The sequence below is a fragment of the Semicossyphus pulcher genome, unplaced genomic scaffold (genome assembly GCF_022749685.1).
Source record: "Semicossyphus pulcher isolate SPU_LCO1_2020_fin unplaced genomic scaffold, fSemPul1.0.p SCAF_13, whole genome shotgun sequence".
NCBI lineage: Eukaryota > Metazoa > Chordata > Actinopteri > Labriformes > Labridae > Semicossyphus > Semicossyphus pulcher.
The window spans coordinates 11019365-11035989 of NW_027211637.1; the positions used below are offsets into that span (position 1 = coordinate 11019365).

General features: G+C 40.0%; 1 protein-coding gene across 2 annotated transcripts; it reads left to right on the top strand.

The window, feature by feature from the left end:
* Positions 1–397: 397 nt before the first annotated feature.
* Positions 398–15234, top strand: actr8 (actin related protein 8). 2 transcript variants are annotated; one of them, XM_069659899.1, is made up of 13 exons: positions 398–619; positions 3030–3200; positions 4464–4574; positions 4664–4768; positions 4894–5067; positions 11095–11188; positions 11338–11470; positions 12523–12676; positions 12807–12902; positions 13022–13162; positions 13250–13559; positions 13750–13913; positions 14130–15234. In XM_069659899.1, exons 1-13 carry the CDS (start codon positions 485–487, stop codon positions 14271–14273), a joined length of 1932 nt encoding a protein of 643 aa, XP_069516000.1. In that variant the 5' UTR covers positions 398–484; the 3' UTR covers positions 14274–15234. The 2 variants fall into 2 exon arrangements, with proteins under 2 accessions (XP_069516000.1, XP_069516001.1); XM_069659900.1 differs by lacking the exon at positions 398–619 and having other exon boundaries at positions 3146–3192.
* The last annotated feature ends 1391 nt before the right edge of the window (positions 15235–16625 follow it).

Below are 16625 nucleotides of genomic sequence, written 5' to 3' on the forward strand. Positions count from 1 at the left end.
TATGGAGGAGTAGTGAGATATTCAGGAAACTGGTAGGCATCTGTGCAACATAGGCTATACAGGTCTCAGCCAAACATTACATTAAAAAAGGCAAGCACCCAACTGGAAAATGCACAGACTGTAATCAACCAGAATCTGTTGAACCTGAAGTGCTTCACTGCACTATTCAGAGGAATCAACTCTTTTAGTCATTCAGTAAGACAAAACATCTGGACGTTTCATTGTCAGGTCTTTTGGGGATTGGAATGTAGCAGCTTATATATATCATGAGATCAGAAATTTAATTAAACGAAAGTTCCTTTGTTTTTCTGCGTCATCTCCTGTTCCACACTCCAGCCCAATTGGTGGCGCTAATGCACCTTCAAGCTGGTTTGTCAACCGCCATTAAACAGAAGACGAAGAAGAAGAAGAAGAAGAAGAAGTCGTCACTTTATATGGACGAGTGTATGCATTTATATTTATTTGATTCGTTTTGATAGTAAACATGACTCAGGCTGAGAAAGAACTGGACAACGGGAAGGAGAAAGATAAGGAACGAGAGAGGGAAAAAGAGAAAGAGCAACAGCGCGGTGTGAAAAGACCTATCGCTCCTCCGGCCATTCCGGAGCCCTTCCACGAGGTGAAATGGGAAGTCGAGTGTTATGCATTGTTTTTATGTTCGTATTTCATAGTGTTTGCTGATTTTCTTGTCTGGATCTATCGAATCCAATCTAATTTACCATCCATCACACTAACAGTTGCTTCACACTGCATGACGTCCTTTATTAATGTCATGTCGATCTACCGATGGCATACGTGAGACTTTTTCCTCAAAGAAGATGAAGCAAGAACCGCAATAACAAGAGCCTTGCAATTGACTTTAATTACCACACAACTGCCCTGAAAAAAACATGAATTTAAATCATTGTGCTCAAGCGAGGGGAGTCTTTCCAAAGAAAAGCTAGATCGGACTTTTACTTTCATACCGGAGAGTGGTGACATATTCTACGGATATCTAAAGTTCCGCTTCCGATTCGGCAGTTAAAGGGAATGTTCATCATGTTTTCATCGTCTATTGCAACACTACAGCAAAACCAGCGTGTCTACGAAATTGTTGTAAGGTTGAAAGTTTTTCAACATGTAAGACACAGCAACAAACATCTGATACATGTTGTTCATGACATGAAATAAGAGCAAAAACGGCGATTTATTTTATTTTTACATCCAGATCACATTGGCCCAGGTCCGGATCCAAAACACTATGACTAGACTCCGGAAAAGAATATCCCAGAGAGGCTAAATATTGACGCACAGTTTCAGATTTGTGTAACTTTTATTCAATTCGTGAAAATGCAAAAAAAGAGGGGTATTTTCACTGCTTTTTTCACACAGAGACCGTTGGACCTGGTCCTGATCCAAAACCACTATAGCTAGACATTTCAAATACTTTGTGAAACCTTTTATTCATTTTATTTTTTTGCACTTATTTTATGTCATGCAATGCAAAATGAACTCAAAAATTAATCAAAATTGGCCTACCGGTAGTTGAAATATGGCCACCTCTGGTTAAAACAGCCATTTTGAATGTTGAAAATATCAGAAATGGATTCAGCATCCTCAATAATCCCTCAAACTACACCAATATTGTCCAAATCAACCAAGCAGTTACTGAATTTCTGTCCATATAGGTGATTATGCTATTTAGTGCTAATTAGTGCTAATTATGCTAATTACGCCAGTTGCCCAATGCAAGTTAGCATCCAGCAGTTTCTAAATGCTGGGGACCCATACTTACTAACTAACTTACTAACATAAAGGTTTGGGGTACTCAACATTTCCGGGTTCACATTGCTGGCAAGTAGGCTATATAGTGAGCGGGTTGTTATAGCTGAATGGAACCTTGACAGGGTGAGCAGGGGTTGCTCCGTTATAACAACCCGCTCACTATACATTATCCCGCTTATTGCACAGCTACAAACTAACAAACCAGCATTGATAACCAATTGAAACTAAACTGAAATTGAAAACAAAAAGTCAAATTGAAATAAAAATAAAAACTAAAGAAAAATTCAAAACTATTATAACCTTGATCAAGTCTCCCCAGTAGTGGAATTGATATCATGCCTACTCTTATTCTAGTGGCCCACTGGCAGATTCTTGAGATTCTTCTTAAATTTGTAGTGTTGAAGGAATGAGATTTGGCCCCTCCTCGCATGACTGATGCTGAGCATAACCTTGCTGTCCGTTTCGGAAGACTTTAAAAAACTGCCATACCGCAGACATCTTACACCCTTCTTCACGCTTGACGAAAGAGGGATGCAGAGCTTTTTCAGAAATCAATCAATCAAGAAATCGGCAGATAAATGACATATCTGCCGATGTCATTTTAACCCTTACCAGCAGATACCGATAACGTGCTGAATCCGATAATACCCTGCATCCGTACTCTGTAGCCTTCTTAGAATAAGCCAACCTAGCTGTTGTTACTCATTTTGAATGGAACATTTTCACTGATGGTGAAGCAAGACAAGGTGAAAAGGACCGCATGAATCAGCACAGTGCCTGATTGAGGTTTTCTATCTCATCACTGTTAGTCTGTTGACATTTTCATTTCCATTCACCATCTTTAAACAACGTCGTATCCCATACTGAATGTGATGTATATGCTCTCCTCGCCTCGCTGCCTCGCTGAAATAACGTTTCATGTTTACTTCATGTTCACCATTTTGAAACGCCACCAGATTCTGTGATTAGAGTCGCATCCCTAGCAACAGTTTTCCATAGCAACGGTCTGCAATAAAGAAATAGCTAGACCTGGGAATGCCAAATCAAGTATAAATTAACACAGCCATGTTATATGTAAGGGATAATGTATAGTGAGCAGGTTGTTACTGCGTAATGAAACCCCATGGGATTTCCAAGGGGTGAACGTAAACCAATTTGAAAGGAAAATTGGTCAAGGCATGTATGTAAGCGCATGTATATGTATAAACCACTGAGGGTTGAGGGGAGATTTATCACAATCCATAATATATCTTCCTCTTTTACAGCAAATTCAGAGCAATTTTGTAGTTGTTATCCACCCTGGATCAAGGACACTCCGCATTGGCCGAGCAACGGACACTCTTCCGGTGACAGTTCCACATGTTATAGCACGCAGACACAAGCAAAGTGGGCAGCCCACATGTGAAGATGCCTGGCTGTTGAGAGAAGGTCTAAATGTATGTCACTCATGATCAGTGTTGGGTAACGTTACTTTTAAAAGTAACTGGTTACATTACTGCAGTTTAGGGGTGAGCGATATGACCTAAAAATTATATCACAATATTTCACAAAATTTTGCGATAGTGATATTCATTAAGATATGAAAAAAGAGAACTGAATAATGTTTTGTATGTGATTCCAGGCAGCAGCATTTATTCATGCAAACAAAATAAAGTGCTTTGACAATTTCCCTACTTTTCCAATGAACTAGGGGGGTCTGGGGGACGATTTTGGCCGTAAAAGCCCAAATTTGGTTGCTTCTGGCACATTTTCAAAGGAGAATTAGGCCTTAATACATTTTAGCCCATCTGTGGCCATCCAGTCAGTGTTCACGTTTGGATGTTTTAATACATGACAACATAGAAAAAATGTACACTGCTGTAGCCTTCTACTACAAGCTGTGATATGCTTAGACTCTCTTCTTACTTAATAAGAGGTTTTTGATCTGCCACAGAAATAACCGTCCCTGTCCCTGTATGTTTATTTTTAAATCAGTAAATAGCGAAGCTGCCCACTCTATATAAATAAAGAATAATATTACTTAATCCGGTCAAGCTATCTCACACATACTCCCGGGCCTGATCTGGCTGGTAACCGAGTAATTTGCTGTTTGGTTACGAAGCTCAGTGCCATATTCATGCAATGTAGTCAGAACTTGTTGGCTAACCTTAGCATGCTCACTAACATTATGACTACCAAAATACTATCTGAGTGTGTATGTCAGTCGTCTAGCTTGACAAATAACTTTGCAAGCTAACATGATACTAACTTAGGTATTATGACCAACAGTGATGATTTCGGACAACATGGCTAATAAACGCGTATCTTAAGTGAAAAGTAAACAGCCGGTGAGTTATGAGATTGTGCATGCTCTGTTGCGTGTGTCTCTGGCAAAAACCCTGGATGCTAGTTCATGCGTGTGAGTGTCTGATTGATTGCAGTTCACTCAACAGCCAACCGTGTCACTAGGAATGAGGATTTTTTGAAAGTTGTACAGTGCAACTTTAATAACAGATTACTTGAACGAGCGTGTTACAACAAATAAGTTGTAAAAAGTCTGAGTAAAACAGATTACTTTTTAACGTGTTACCCCCAACACTGCTCATGATCAAATGCTACCACAATACAGTTTTGTATTACATGTCTCCACTATACTCAAATACATTTTAATTTTTTGGCATTTTTCAGCTTTCTCATTTGCTTCTTTTTCTCTCTGACAGAAACCAGAGAGTAATGAGCAGAGGCATAATGGGCTTAAAATGGTCGACCAGGCTATCTGGTCCAAGAAGATGTCAAATGGGGTGAGGAGGACTCCTGCGTCAGCTGAACAGGTCTGTATATGGAAAATAGAAGGATGAAGAGAGAGAATTTTTAAATTTGTTTTGAGTATATTCAGACGCGTGTGCGTGTGTGTGTGTAGGCAAGAGCTTATAACTGTCAGATACATCCAGCAGTATTAGACAGCAGCTCCAGGGTGAGGTGGACAAACACAGCCTACCATCCTCCTCATCTGGTGGGAGAGGAGGTCAGTGCATGTTATTTTGATTAAGTTTATGAGACAAATAAAATAGGACATCTACAGCCGATTGCATTTCCTTAACTTATTTTTTGTCTTTCTCCCTCAAACCCATTCTTCCATTCTACATGCAGGCTCTGTATGTGAATCCAACTGACTGTTATAACATCCACTGGCCTATTGTTAGAGGTCAGCTCAATCTACATGCAGGTCCTGGAGGCTCACTGGCTGCCGTTCTAACTGACCTCGAGACAATCTGGAGTCATATCATTCAAAAGCAACTGGATATCCCCCTTAAAGACTTGAAGGTAGAAGTAAACTCCTTACCTTTCTGCATGACTTTCTTCTGTAGGGTATAGTTGAAAGTACTCTGCCCAATGGTGAAATGACAAGATAACTGAAAGAGACTTAAAATATATAAATGACAGAAGACAAATAAAAATGTTTTATACTAACAGTACTTTCATTCAAATTTCATTATTTAGCACTGTATGTAAAGGTTTGACCTAAAAAACACGAAATATTTTTTTATTTAAAGAGTAACGCTAGAAAGATGAAACAAATGCATGTGAAATGTTAAGCATTACCTAGAAGATCACTATGAAAGAGCATTTTACAAACAAAGTTGAAGATTTAAGATGAGCCAGAGATAGGGATATCTCTAGGTTACATAGCTTTTCATATATAATAAGGTTAAAAAAAAATCAGAATAATAATAGAATAATCAAAATAATCAGCTACTTTAAATGACTTGTGGTACTGGAAGGAATTGTAATCAATTACCATTTCTAAAAAAAGCCTACTCTAGATTCAGGCACCTTTAAACCTATATCTAACCTTCCCTTCATGTCTCCAATCAGTTAAGTGACTTTCCTCATGAGGACGGAATATATTTGGTGAAATTTATAAATGATCTTATTGCTTCAGACAGAGGACTTCTCTCTGTATTTGTCCTTTTTTATTTTGGTGCTGCATTTAGGAATTCCACAAGGTTTGGTGGTGGGATTGATTCTTTAACTTTTTTATACATGCTTCTATTAGGTAAAATCACCGGAAAACGCATAACATTTTTATTGTTATGCATCAACGACACTGAGTTATACTTGCGATTGAAATTAGTTAACTAAACTAATGCCTGAAGGACATTAAGACCTGGATGGTAAATGGACTGTACTTATATAGCACTTTTCTAGTCTTTGCGACCACTTCAAGCTGCTTTTACACTACATGTCAAGTTCACCCATTCACACACACATTCATACACTGATGTCAGGAGGCTGCTACCTAAAGTGCCGAACTGTCATCAGTTATTACATTCATACCCGTTGGCTATGTCACCGAAAGCAATTTGGGATTCAGTGTCTCGCCCAAGGACACTTGACTGACTGAGGGAGCTTGGGATTGAACCTACGACCCTTCCGATTGAAAGATGACTGACCCTTCCGATTGAAAGATGACTGACTCCACCACTGCGACTTACCTCAGACTAAAACTGAAGTTATGGTGGCCTCATACCCCTCAAATGTTATTACACAACTGTGTTAAATACTTGATTCTGATTGGTTAATTACGGCATTCCAAGGTCTGCTATTTCTCGATATTTCTTGATAGCAGACCGTTGTTCTGAAAAACAGACCATTGCTAGGGATGCGGCTCTAATCACACAATCCAGAGGACAAACCATGATCATATCAATCCGCAGACGTCAGCTTGTTTACGGATACATTCCACCTGCTTTTGCTCTCCACACTTTTTTTCCTGAATACTCTGAAGCCTGCTGATACGATTGGTCAATACTATTCGGACTACAGACGGAAACCAGAACAATTCCCGTGCAAAAATCAGGTTGCGCACCTACAGATTCTGCATTTTTATGTAGAATACAGATTCATCATGTATTATTATGTATTATCAGGGCCTGAGCACCAATGGGTGCCAGGACCCTATTGGAATGCCATAAATTGTTATTATTCTCCCACAAAATTAATCGCTTAGTTGGGGGCTTTTACAGGTCACCAAATTTACCAAACTTTACAAAAGCATCAGAAGTGGAAGAAATTTACATATAATAGTGTGCTCATGCATGGGTGTGGAAAAATGGCTCCACAGCATCCCCTTGAAATATTCAAAATTCAGTATGAACATTGGTAGGCGTAGGTATCATGTCAGGACCTACAAAAAAGTCTCTGTCATGGTGAAAATCCAACATTATTTTCAGATTAGGATGTATTTTGGCCGATAATCTGATCCTCCTCAAACTTGGTATCCGTATTGACAAGACATAATGATTCAAAAGCTTGAGTTTTATGTGCTTGATAAGAGTCCTACCCTGAACACATATAGTGGCAACAAGAAATTACATGTTTTAGGGTGCATTCACAATGTAAGTTCATTTATTTGGTCTGAATGAAAGACCAAATTGTTACAGTGTGCATTTTGCCTTGAGTTTGGTTTGTGTTCACACAGCAGCTTTTACCAGCGGACCAAAAGTTTTGATATGCAAGAAAAACTGCTTTCTCATTGGTCAGAATTTCCATGTGGGAAAACTCCCTGAAGTAAACAAATTGGGAGAGCACACTGATCAATCACACTCAACACCATCGCATACTTTAATGTTTTGTTATACACAGATCATTCGGTTCCATTCTCCTTTAGTTTTTCACTGAACACTTAGAAATATGGGTATTCAATTTCCTCAATGCTTCACCACGTCTGCACCAATGACTGTATATATAGTCAGATGACGCGTCTCCATCTGCTCCCATTGTACGAAAGTGATGCCAAAATAGCCCTGTGATAGGCGCTGCCATCTTGCGGTGGGGACGTCATTTGGAGCAAGAATCTGCGCAGTAGAGATCGGTGGGTGGCGCCGCCGTAGCCACTTCCGCTAACCAAAGCACACACTTAACTTACTGGAAAACCTGCAAGGATCTTGCTTGCCGGCGTGTTTAACAGCAGAACAGCTTCTTTGCGTTGGTCTGAGGTTAAGGTTATGGAAACTTCAATGACTGTAGTGATTGTTTTTGTTACGTTTCCTCTCGCCGTTCATCCTCCACTCTGCTAATCAGGAACTGATTGGCTGCAGGAGCCGTATTTGTCAACAGAGCTGTCAATCATCCTTTTGACAGCATCAAATAACTAATTAAAAATAAACTTGTCAGAAAAATGATAGCTTGGACCTAAATCAGCATGATAATTATTGCAGTTAGTTATAACTATAATGACAGAAACCATGTTTGAGAAAAATGTATTTGGCGTGTATTTTGATTTTATAGTTTGACCCGTGTCCTACCTGTTAACATGGAGGGGGCAGGCTTTATGACGTATACTGCAGCCAGTCAGCAGGGGGCACTTGAAATGTTTCGGCTTCACTTTTAGGGAGCTGTCATGTCGTCCATCTTTTTATACAGTCTATGGTCAGCACCCGTTAACGGGCTATAAAGCACAGTTTTTTGTTTTGCTTCCTGTATTTGGGCATACTATAAGTCTGTTTACATTCTCACCAGAATCAAACCGGACCGTGGGACCGAGACCTGTCTTTTCTAGCAGACCATGGTCCGGTTGTTTGGTCTGCACCAGAGTTTGAGTCCGGCGTTCACGCCAACCTAAAGGAGCCGCACGCAGGACAAACGCTTCAGTGTTCAGTTCAGTTGGACTTAACAAGGCTGGTGTGAAACCGCCCTCAGACTTTGATGTAGTCCTGCCACCTAGTGGAAAGAAGCATTAGGATTAATATTGGTTCTCTCTATTTAATATAACAAATAGTATTTAGTAGCTCTCCTATACATTGTTCAATCTTCCTCAAATTTCATATGTATAATGTTAGTCAAAGCCAAAGTCGATCAACATATAATTATTTGTTCATAGTCCTAGTGCCATCTACTGGTAAGACCCAGTAGTAAATTTCATATAAAATGCTCAATTGGCTTTAAATTTCACATGTATAATGATAGTCCCTGCCTGAACAGATCTACATACAGTTGTGGTCAAAAGTTTACATACACTTGTAAAGAACATGTATGTCATGGCAGTCTTGAGTTTACAATAATTTCTACAACTCTTATTTTTCTGTGATGGAATGATTGGAGCACATACTTCTTTGTCACAAAAAACATTCATGAAGTTTGGTTCTTTTAGGAATTTATTATGGGTATTCTGAAAATGGGATCAAATCCGCTGGGTCAAAAATATACATACAGCAATGCAAGTATTTGGTTGAATGGCCCTTGGCCATTTTCACCTCAATTAGGCACTTTTGGTAGCGATCCACAAGGTTCTGGCAAGCTTCTGGTTGAATCTTTGACCACTCCTCTTGACAGAATTGGTGCAGTTCAACTACATTTGTTGGCTTTCTGGCACGGACTTGTTTCTTCAGCACAGTCCACATGTTCTCGATCGGGTTTAAGTCAGGACTTTGGGAAGGCCATTCTAAAACCTTAATTCTAGCCTGATTAAGCCATTCCTTCACCACTTTTGATGTGTGTTTTGGGTCATTGTCCTGTTGGAACACCCAACTGCGTCCAAGACCCAACCTTCTGGCTGATTATTTGAGGTTTTCCTGAAGTATTTGGAGGTAATCCTCCTTCGTCATTATTCCATTTACTTTATGTAAAGCACCAGTTCCACTGGCAGCAAACAGGCCCAGAGCATAATACTACCACCACCATGCTTGACGTTGGTATGGTGTTCTTGGGGTTAAAGGCCTCACCTTTTCTCCTCCAAACATATTTCTGGTCATTGTGGCCAGATAGCTCAATTTTTGTTTCATCTGACCACAGAACTTTCTTCCAGAAGGCCTTTTCTTTGTCCATGTGATCAGCAGCAAACTTCAGTCGAGCCTTAAGGTGCTTCCTTCTTGCACGGCAGCCTCTCAGCCCATGGTTATGTAAAACACGCTTGACTGTGGACACTGACACCTGTGTTCCAGCAGCTTCTAATTCATTACAGATCTGCTTTTTGGTGGTTCTTGGTTGCATCTTGACCATCCTGACTAATTTTCTCTCAGCAGCAGGTGATAGCTTGGGTTTTCTTCCAGATTGTGGCAGTGACACAACTGTGCCATGCCCTTAATACTTAGAAACAATTATTTGCACAGTTGATCTTGGGAACTGTAGCTGCTTTGAAATGGCTCCAAGTGACTTTCCTGACTTGTTCAAGTCAATGATCCGCTTTTTCAGATCCATGCTGAGCTCCTTAGACTTTCCCATTGTGTCATCATGTTCGTTGGTGGCTGAGTCAGATGAGTGTCTCAAACGAGCCCTATTTTAAATGGGCTCAGAGAAATCAGCAGCTGTCGTCAATCATAATCACTCACAAGAAGTTAAAGAGGCCATGCCACAAAGCACATTTGATTGACACAACTTTCTACATCAACAAAATTCAAAATTGTTGCTGTATGTATATTTTTGACCCAGCAGATTTGGTCACATTTTCAGAAGACTCATAGTAAATTCATAAAAGAACCAAACTTCATGGATGTTTTTTGTGACAAAGAAGTATGTGCTCCAGTCATTCCATCACACAAAAAAAAGAGTTGTAGAAATGATTGGAAACTCAAGACTGCCATGACATACATGTTCTTTACAAGTGTACGTAAACTTTTGACCCCAACTGTATATATTTGGGTCGTGCAACCACTGGTGCACAGCCTGTGGCTGCAGCACATTTTGTAGTGCTGCAGCCGGGTGTGCTGCAACAGCAGGGTTTGTGCTGTTGCAGCACACCCGGCGGCTGCGACACAACACAACCAGCACAAAGGTGTAAGGGCCCGTTCATTGCCACTTGGCATTGTAACTATAGGTCTATATTTATCTGTTGTTGTTTTTGTTGCTTTATGTATGTCCCCCTGCCGTCTGCCTGTCTGTCTGTCTCTGTTCATCTCTATCCCGCTTCCTTGGCCCATTCAGTCATAGCAGATGGTGGTTCACCAATTCACCAACCAGCCTGGTTCTGCTTGAGGTTTCTGCCTGTTTAAAAGGAAGTTTTTCCTTGCCACTGTTGCCAAGATCTTACTCCTGGAGTATGTTGGGTCTCTCTATATAATACAACAAAGAGTATTGCCTACACTTGTACTTTTTAAAAAGTGTCTTGAGATAACTTTTTGTTATGATTTGGAGCCATATTATCAGTACCAGTGAAGAGAATCTGTAAATATTGGTATTGATAAGCAATATTATCAAGATAGACATCCTAAATCAGCACGACTCATGCAGCTTTAAATTTAAATTAATAAAGAGTTTTTATTACACACTTAAGAGCTAATCAAAGAGATGAATATAAAGCTGAATTGTATAACTCCTCACATTTGTGCTTTGAATTTTGTGACTTGTTTTCAGTATTACAGATGCATTCTGTTGGTCCCTGACATCTGCAACAGGCAGCACATCAAAGAAGTTGTCAACATGCTGCTGCTTAATATGGGCTTCTCAGGTAGTACACACATATTTATGACAAAAATGTACTTTAACAATGTTATATTCTGCCATAGCATATTGGAACCCTCCAATCTTTCTCTTTTGCCCTCACTGTGTGTGTGTGTGTGTTGTGTGTGTGTGTGTTGTGTGTGTGTGTGTATATAGCAATCATAGTGCACCAGGAGTCTGTTTGTGCTACATTTGGTAGTGGTTTGAGCAGTGCGTGTGTCGTGGATGTAGGAGACCAGAAGACTAGTCTTTGCTGTGTAGAGGACGGAGTGTCCCATCGAAACTCCAGGTCAGAAGGATTTAAAAAAAAAAAGTTATTTCAGTTAACCTATAACGCTGACATAAATAGGAGACAATCGTGAATGTTATAATAAATGATAAGTAAAAGATACATTTTCGGTTTTTCATGGATTGATGTTGACATCATCCTTGTAGTGTGACATCTAGAAATTGTATTAAAATGAGTTTAGAGTATAGTCAAGTTTTGCATTCCCTTTTGATATTTTTGCATTACCCCATATGAACAGTTGGTGTGTTGGTCCAGTACAACTATAATTAGGTCGTTCAAGCCCCTCCTCTCGTCAGGTTCAGGCATTGACAGCTTGTCAGTTTAGTTCAGTGAGTTAGTCACCACTTAACTGTGTCATGGGCGAAGGGATATGTCCCTACTAGTATCAAATTATTAAAGAGAGGATTTTTTGAAGTCAATCAGCACAGTCCTTGTTAGGAGAAGCCCAATGGTAAGCCTTCATTTACTACAGATAGGCTGTTATAAAAACTTGTAAGATCTTCAACTATGAAATTAATTAATTTAATTCAGTCTGTCTAAGAGAGAGACAATAGTAACCTCAATATTTTTTTTTAATAATTCATAGTAACTTCCTCCAGGAGATCACAAGAAACAGGGAGAGTGCAGCTGAATGAGTAAAGTAGTAAACAGAAGTAATTTCATTACTTATATATGTAAATTTAAACTGACATTATTTATAAGGTTAACACCTTATAAATAATGTCAGTTTAAATTTTACTAAAAGGTGAACTTCATGCAGTCATTTATTGGTTTAATTATTTTCCTTCATGCAAAGACATTTCAAACCCAAATTAGTGCACACAAATACACTAGAATGTGGCTTGTTATTTGTTACAAGACACAGGTAAGCACTCTGCAAATGCTACAAAGAAGAGAGATGAAGTGCTAGTGGTGTTGTACTTCATACAACACCATATCATTATACAGCTCAGCCTTAATCTATATATTTGAGGTTGATAGTAAGGTAATGTCAAATATTGCCAGGAAAACGTGGTATTTAGTTGTATGCTCTGTTCTATTGCATTTTGCAGGTTGTGTTTAGCCTATGGTGGCTCAGATGTGACCCGTACTTTCTACTGGCTCCTGCAAAGAGCAGGTTTTCCCTACAGAGACTGTCAGCTGTCCAGCAGACTGGACTGTCAACTCCTGCAACACCTGAAGGAGACCTTCTGCCATCTAGACCAAGTGTGTATTGGTCAGGGGATGGGGTCTGTGTGTTTACGGGTGATATTGAGGAGCTCAAACTTTGAAAGTAAAGCATTAGGATAGTTGTTTCTTGGTTGGTCAAAATTGTGGTTCTTATTCTACATATCAGGATATATCAGGACTACAAGATCATGAATTCCAGACACGTTTCCCGGAAGCCCCAGCTCTTTTGTACCAGGTGCGACTAGGGGATGAGAAATTAGAGGTACTTTCTTCAAATGGGAAATACTATAGTTTTTAGATTATTCTGTCTAATTCTAGAACAAATGTATAGTTTTCATCTGTTGCTCTATTTTTGTCTTGATGTATTTATTCATATGTTAGGCACCTATGGGGCTTTTCTACCCAACTACATTTGGCATTGTTGGCCAAAAAATGACATCCCTTCAGTACCGTTCCCAGGGTGACTCAGAAGATCCTCATGATGAACATTACCTGCTTGCCACCCAGAGCAAACAGGACCAGGTAACACACATGCTAAATAAATCGAATTATTTCAGATAGTAATACAATGATTCTTGTCATTTTTTGATAAGTCGTTTTCTCCAACAGTCCTCCAAATCTGCTGCAGACCGGAAGGCTATCTCCAGACCAGGTGGAGGTTTGGATGGTGACATGAGTGGCCAGGGCGGGATTGTAGAGCTCTGTGACCTGCCCAGGGGTTGTGGGAATGGTGGTAGTGGAGGAGGGACAAAAGGGGAGATGGAGCTTGGAATCGCACAGGGAGATTGCCTTATGGGGGCAGGAGAGGTGGAAGAGCCCCTGTCTGCTCATCTCTCCAGGAAGACTGCTATCATAAGCCAGTTTGAGAGCAAAGCACTGGGCCTGGATAAGGCCATCCTGCATAGCATTGACTGCTGTGGTAAGAAGGATTGAGTAGTACAAAGAGACAAACTTGGTGCTGTAAAAGAGAAAGTTATTGGTCACAAAATGGAAATACATTTTCATAAAATAATACTATAAAAATTTAAAAAAAAGATGCAGAAGAGGGTGGATGTTTAAGTGTACTTTAGATGTCTGTTTTTAACTTGCCTCGTCCTCTGTTTAAACAGCATCAGACGAAACAAAACGCAAGATGTATAGCTCCATCCTGGTAGTGGGAGGAGGGCTTATGTTTCAAGGTGCCCAGGAGTTTCTGCTTCACCGCATCATCAACAAGATGCCACCGTCATTCAGAAGACTGGTAGACAATGTGGAAGTTATCACACGGCCAAAGGTAACCAACCCATGATGTTGAACATGAGCATAAAACAGGAATAGTAGTATGATGTTCAGAGGCCTTCATTTTTTAATGTTTTCTTGTATGTGATGGGTAAGAAGTAAGTAATAGAATGGCTGAACACAACATCACGGTATAAGCTGGAGAGACTGGTGGCAAAATGCTCCATACAGATATTCTTATATACTGTATTTTGATGTACATGCGCTCCAGGACATGGACCCTTGGCTGATATCATGGAAGGGGGGAGCAGTGCTGGCATGCCTGGATACCACCCAGGAGATGTGGATCCATCAGAGGGAGTGGCAGCGCTTTGGTGTCCGAATGCTCCGTGAAAGAGCTGCCTTTGTCTGGTGAGCAGGCACAGCATGAGATATAACTTAAGTTATATCTCATGCTGTGCCTCATTAGAGGTGTAGTAGCAAATAAGTAGAGCTACATTTTCAGTGTTCTGTGTGTCTGCAAAAAAGCCTGTAGCCACAGTATTCAATGTGTAGGTAAACTGCATTTTGGTAGTAGTCAGAGACAACCACGAATAAGCAGCTGTTAAGAACATAAAACAAAAAATAAATTGAATTGAAGCATTAAACTGCCCTTCAGGTGGTGTTGAGGCTCGTATGCTACTGAGAAATACATGTGACGTACCTCCTGTGTACACACTGTTATCCAAAATTCCCCCAAAAAACATGTTGTATTTCTTGCACATGCAAGATGATTTTAATGTTGAGTTTTTTTGAACATTGAAGTAGTAAAGGAGCTCGGAAATCTGGGGGGAGCTCCGAGTAAAGCCCCTACTCCTTTGCATCGAAAGGAGCCAGTTAAGGTTTAGGACACCCTGGCAGACCCAGAGCTCGCTAGAGGGATTATATATCCTGTCTGGCCTGGGAACGCCTCGTAATCCCTTAGGAGAAACTGAAAAACGTTGCTGGGGAGAGGGACGCCTGGGTCACCCTGCTTAGCCTGCTGCCACTGAGTCCCGGCCCAGATGAGTGGAAGATAATGGATCTCCATCCAATCGATAAAAAATGTACAACTCTTAATGTAGATAAAGCAGTGCTGTGGAGTAATAATCTTGAGTTTTTTCCTTGAGGTAAAAGTTTAATATCGGAAATGATGAATGCTTGCAAGGTATATTGACGGTATCAGTTAAGACCTAGCACTGCTATCACCATGTTGACATGTAACGTTTTTAAAGTGTAACTTGAACTTTCTCTAATGGAAGAATAAGTGTCTTTGTTAATATTTTGTAAATAATATTGCAATGTTAAATTGACATTTGGATCCAAACGATTAAACCTCTCACACTCAGGTGTAAAAATGTTTCTTTTCATTGGCACAAGCAAAACACATTTTCTTGATTTCTTAACTTGCTGAATGTAAATACAATGCTGCCTACGGTACCTTTCCAATCTCTCTCTTCATTAACCTAGTGACTGCAAGACTGTTCTGCCATAATCTGCATTATCTTACAGACAAAAGCATGGTTTCCTTCCAATTAAATTTTTTACAAAATCAAAATGAAGTACTTGAATACCATCTCATTTTGTCCTTGTTGATCAGCTCTCCAGATAGGCAAGATGTGGCATTGCAAAGTCTAGAACAGTTATTTTTATTCAAACAGTAAACGATACAAACACAAACTACCTTTTTGATTCATGTGATTCATAATATATGGCTAATCATAACAAAAATGTGACATGCAGACTGATGTCTGGTGGTGGAAGAAAGTGTAAGAGCAAAAGCAGAAAAAAAGGAGTAACATAGCTGCTATATCAGCCATTCTGGCCCCTATGTGTAGGAATTTCCAGAAAGGCATCAAGAAACTGCTTGTTGCAGCGGCAGCAGATGAAGGGGCTTCAACACTGTGATGTCATGATATCTGTTGCGATTTTCAGCCGAAGGACACCATGCCAGGCCCCACGCCTACACATTTAGTGCAGGCATTTACCTGAAGAGAGGTGAGAGTTAGGACAACGTATTTTTAAAAAAATGTCATGTCAAATATATTTTTGGCAATTGAAGCTAACAACCTGCAAAGTTTAGATGCTATGGCGCCAATTTCAAACAGCTCATGGTTTTGCCCATTCTACATTCCTACAACACTCTGAAAGGAAGGGCCCAGCAAGAGATGCTGGAATGAAATACTAGCGGTACAGAATCTGAAATACAACGAAAATATACCAGTACATCGTCTAAAGAAACTTTGGGTCTGCAGTCTATATTTCAAACCTGACATTTATCATAGTTTATAATGATGCAGCAAAGTGAGAACAATGTTTTATAATTTGGATCTGTGTTAATCATGCAGATCTTCTAGTCTGTTTTTTTTGCATACTGTATGGGCTACTGAGATCCAGTTACAATTGGTGAGAGGAGACGCATTTGGGAAGGCATGATAATGTTAGGTGTGAACAGCTGTACTTAGTAGGGGTTGCATGAACTCAGATCTTTTCAGGCCTATCAATAAAGTCGACGTAACGTAGATGCGTCGTTGATGGCATCATCAGATACACATGCATGCAAAAAACACAGCGGGCCCTATTTAGATGGTGGAAGGCGCACAGTCTAAAGCACATGACGCTAAGTGATTTAAGGCGTCTGACGCACTTTAGCTAGTTACACGCAGTGACTGTATACAATATATAGATGGAGGACGCATCTCCATTTGCTTTCATTGTACAGAAATGATGCAAAAATAGCCCCCTTGCC

Coding starts and splice junctions, on each gene's coding strand:
- actr8 (XM_069659899.1), top strand. CDS start 485: ATGACTCAGGCTGAGAAAGAACTGGACAACGGGAAGGAGAAAGATAAG. Junction 5,068..11,094: donor TCCCCCTTAAAGACTTGAAG/GTAGAAGTAAAC, acceptor ACTTGTTTTCAG/TATTACAGATGCATTCTGTT. Junction 12,903..13,021: donor TAGGGGATGAGAAATTAGAG/GTACTTTCTTCA, acceptor TTCATATGTTAG/GCACCTATGGGGCTTTTCTA.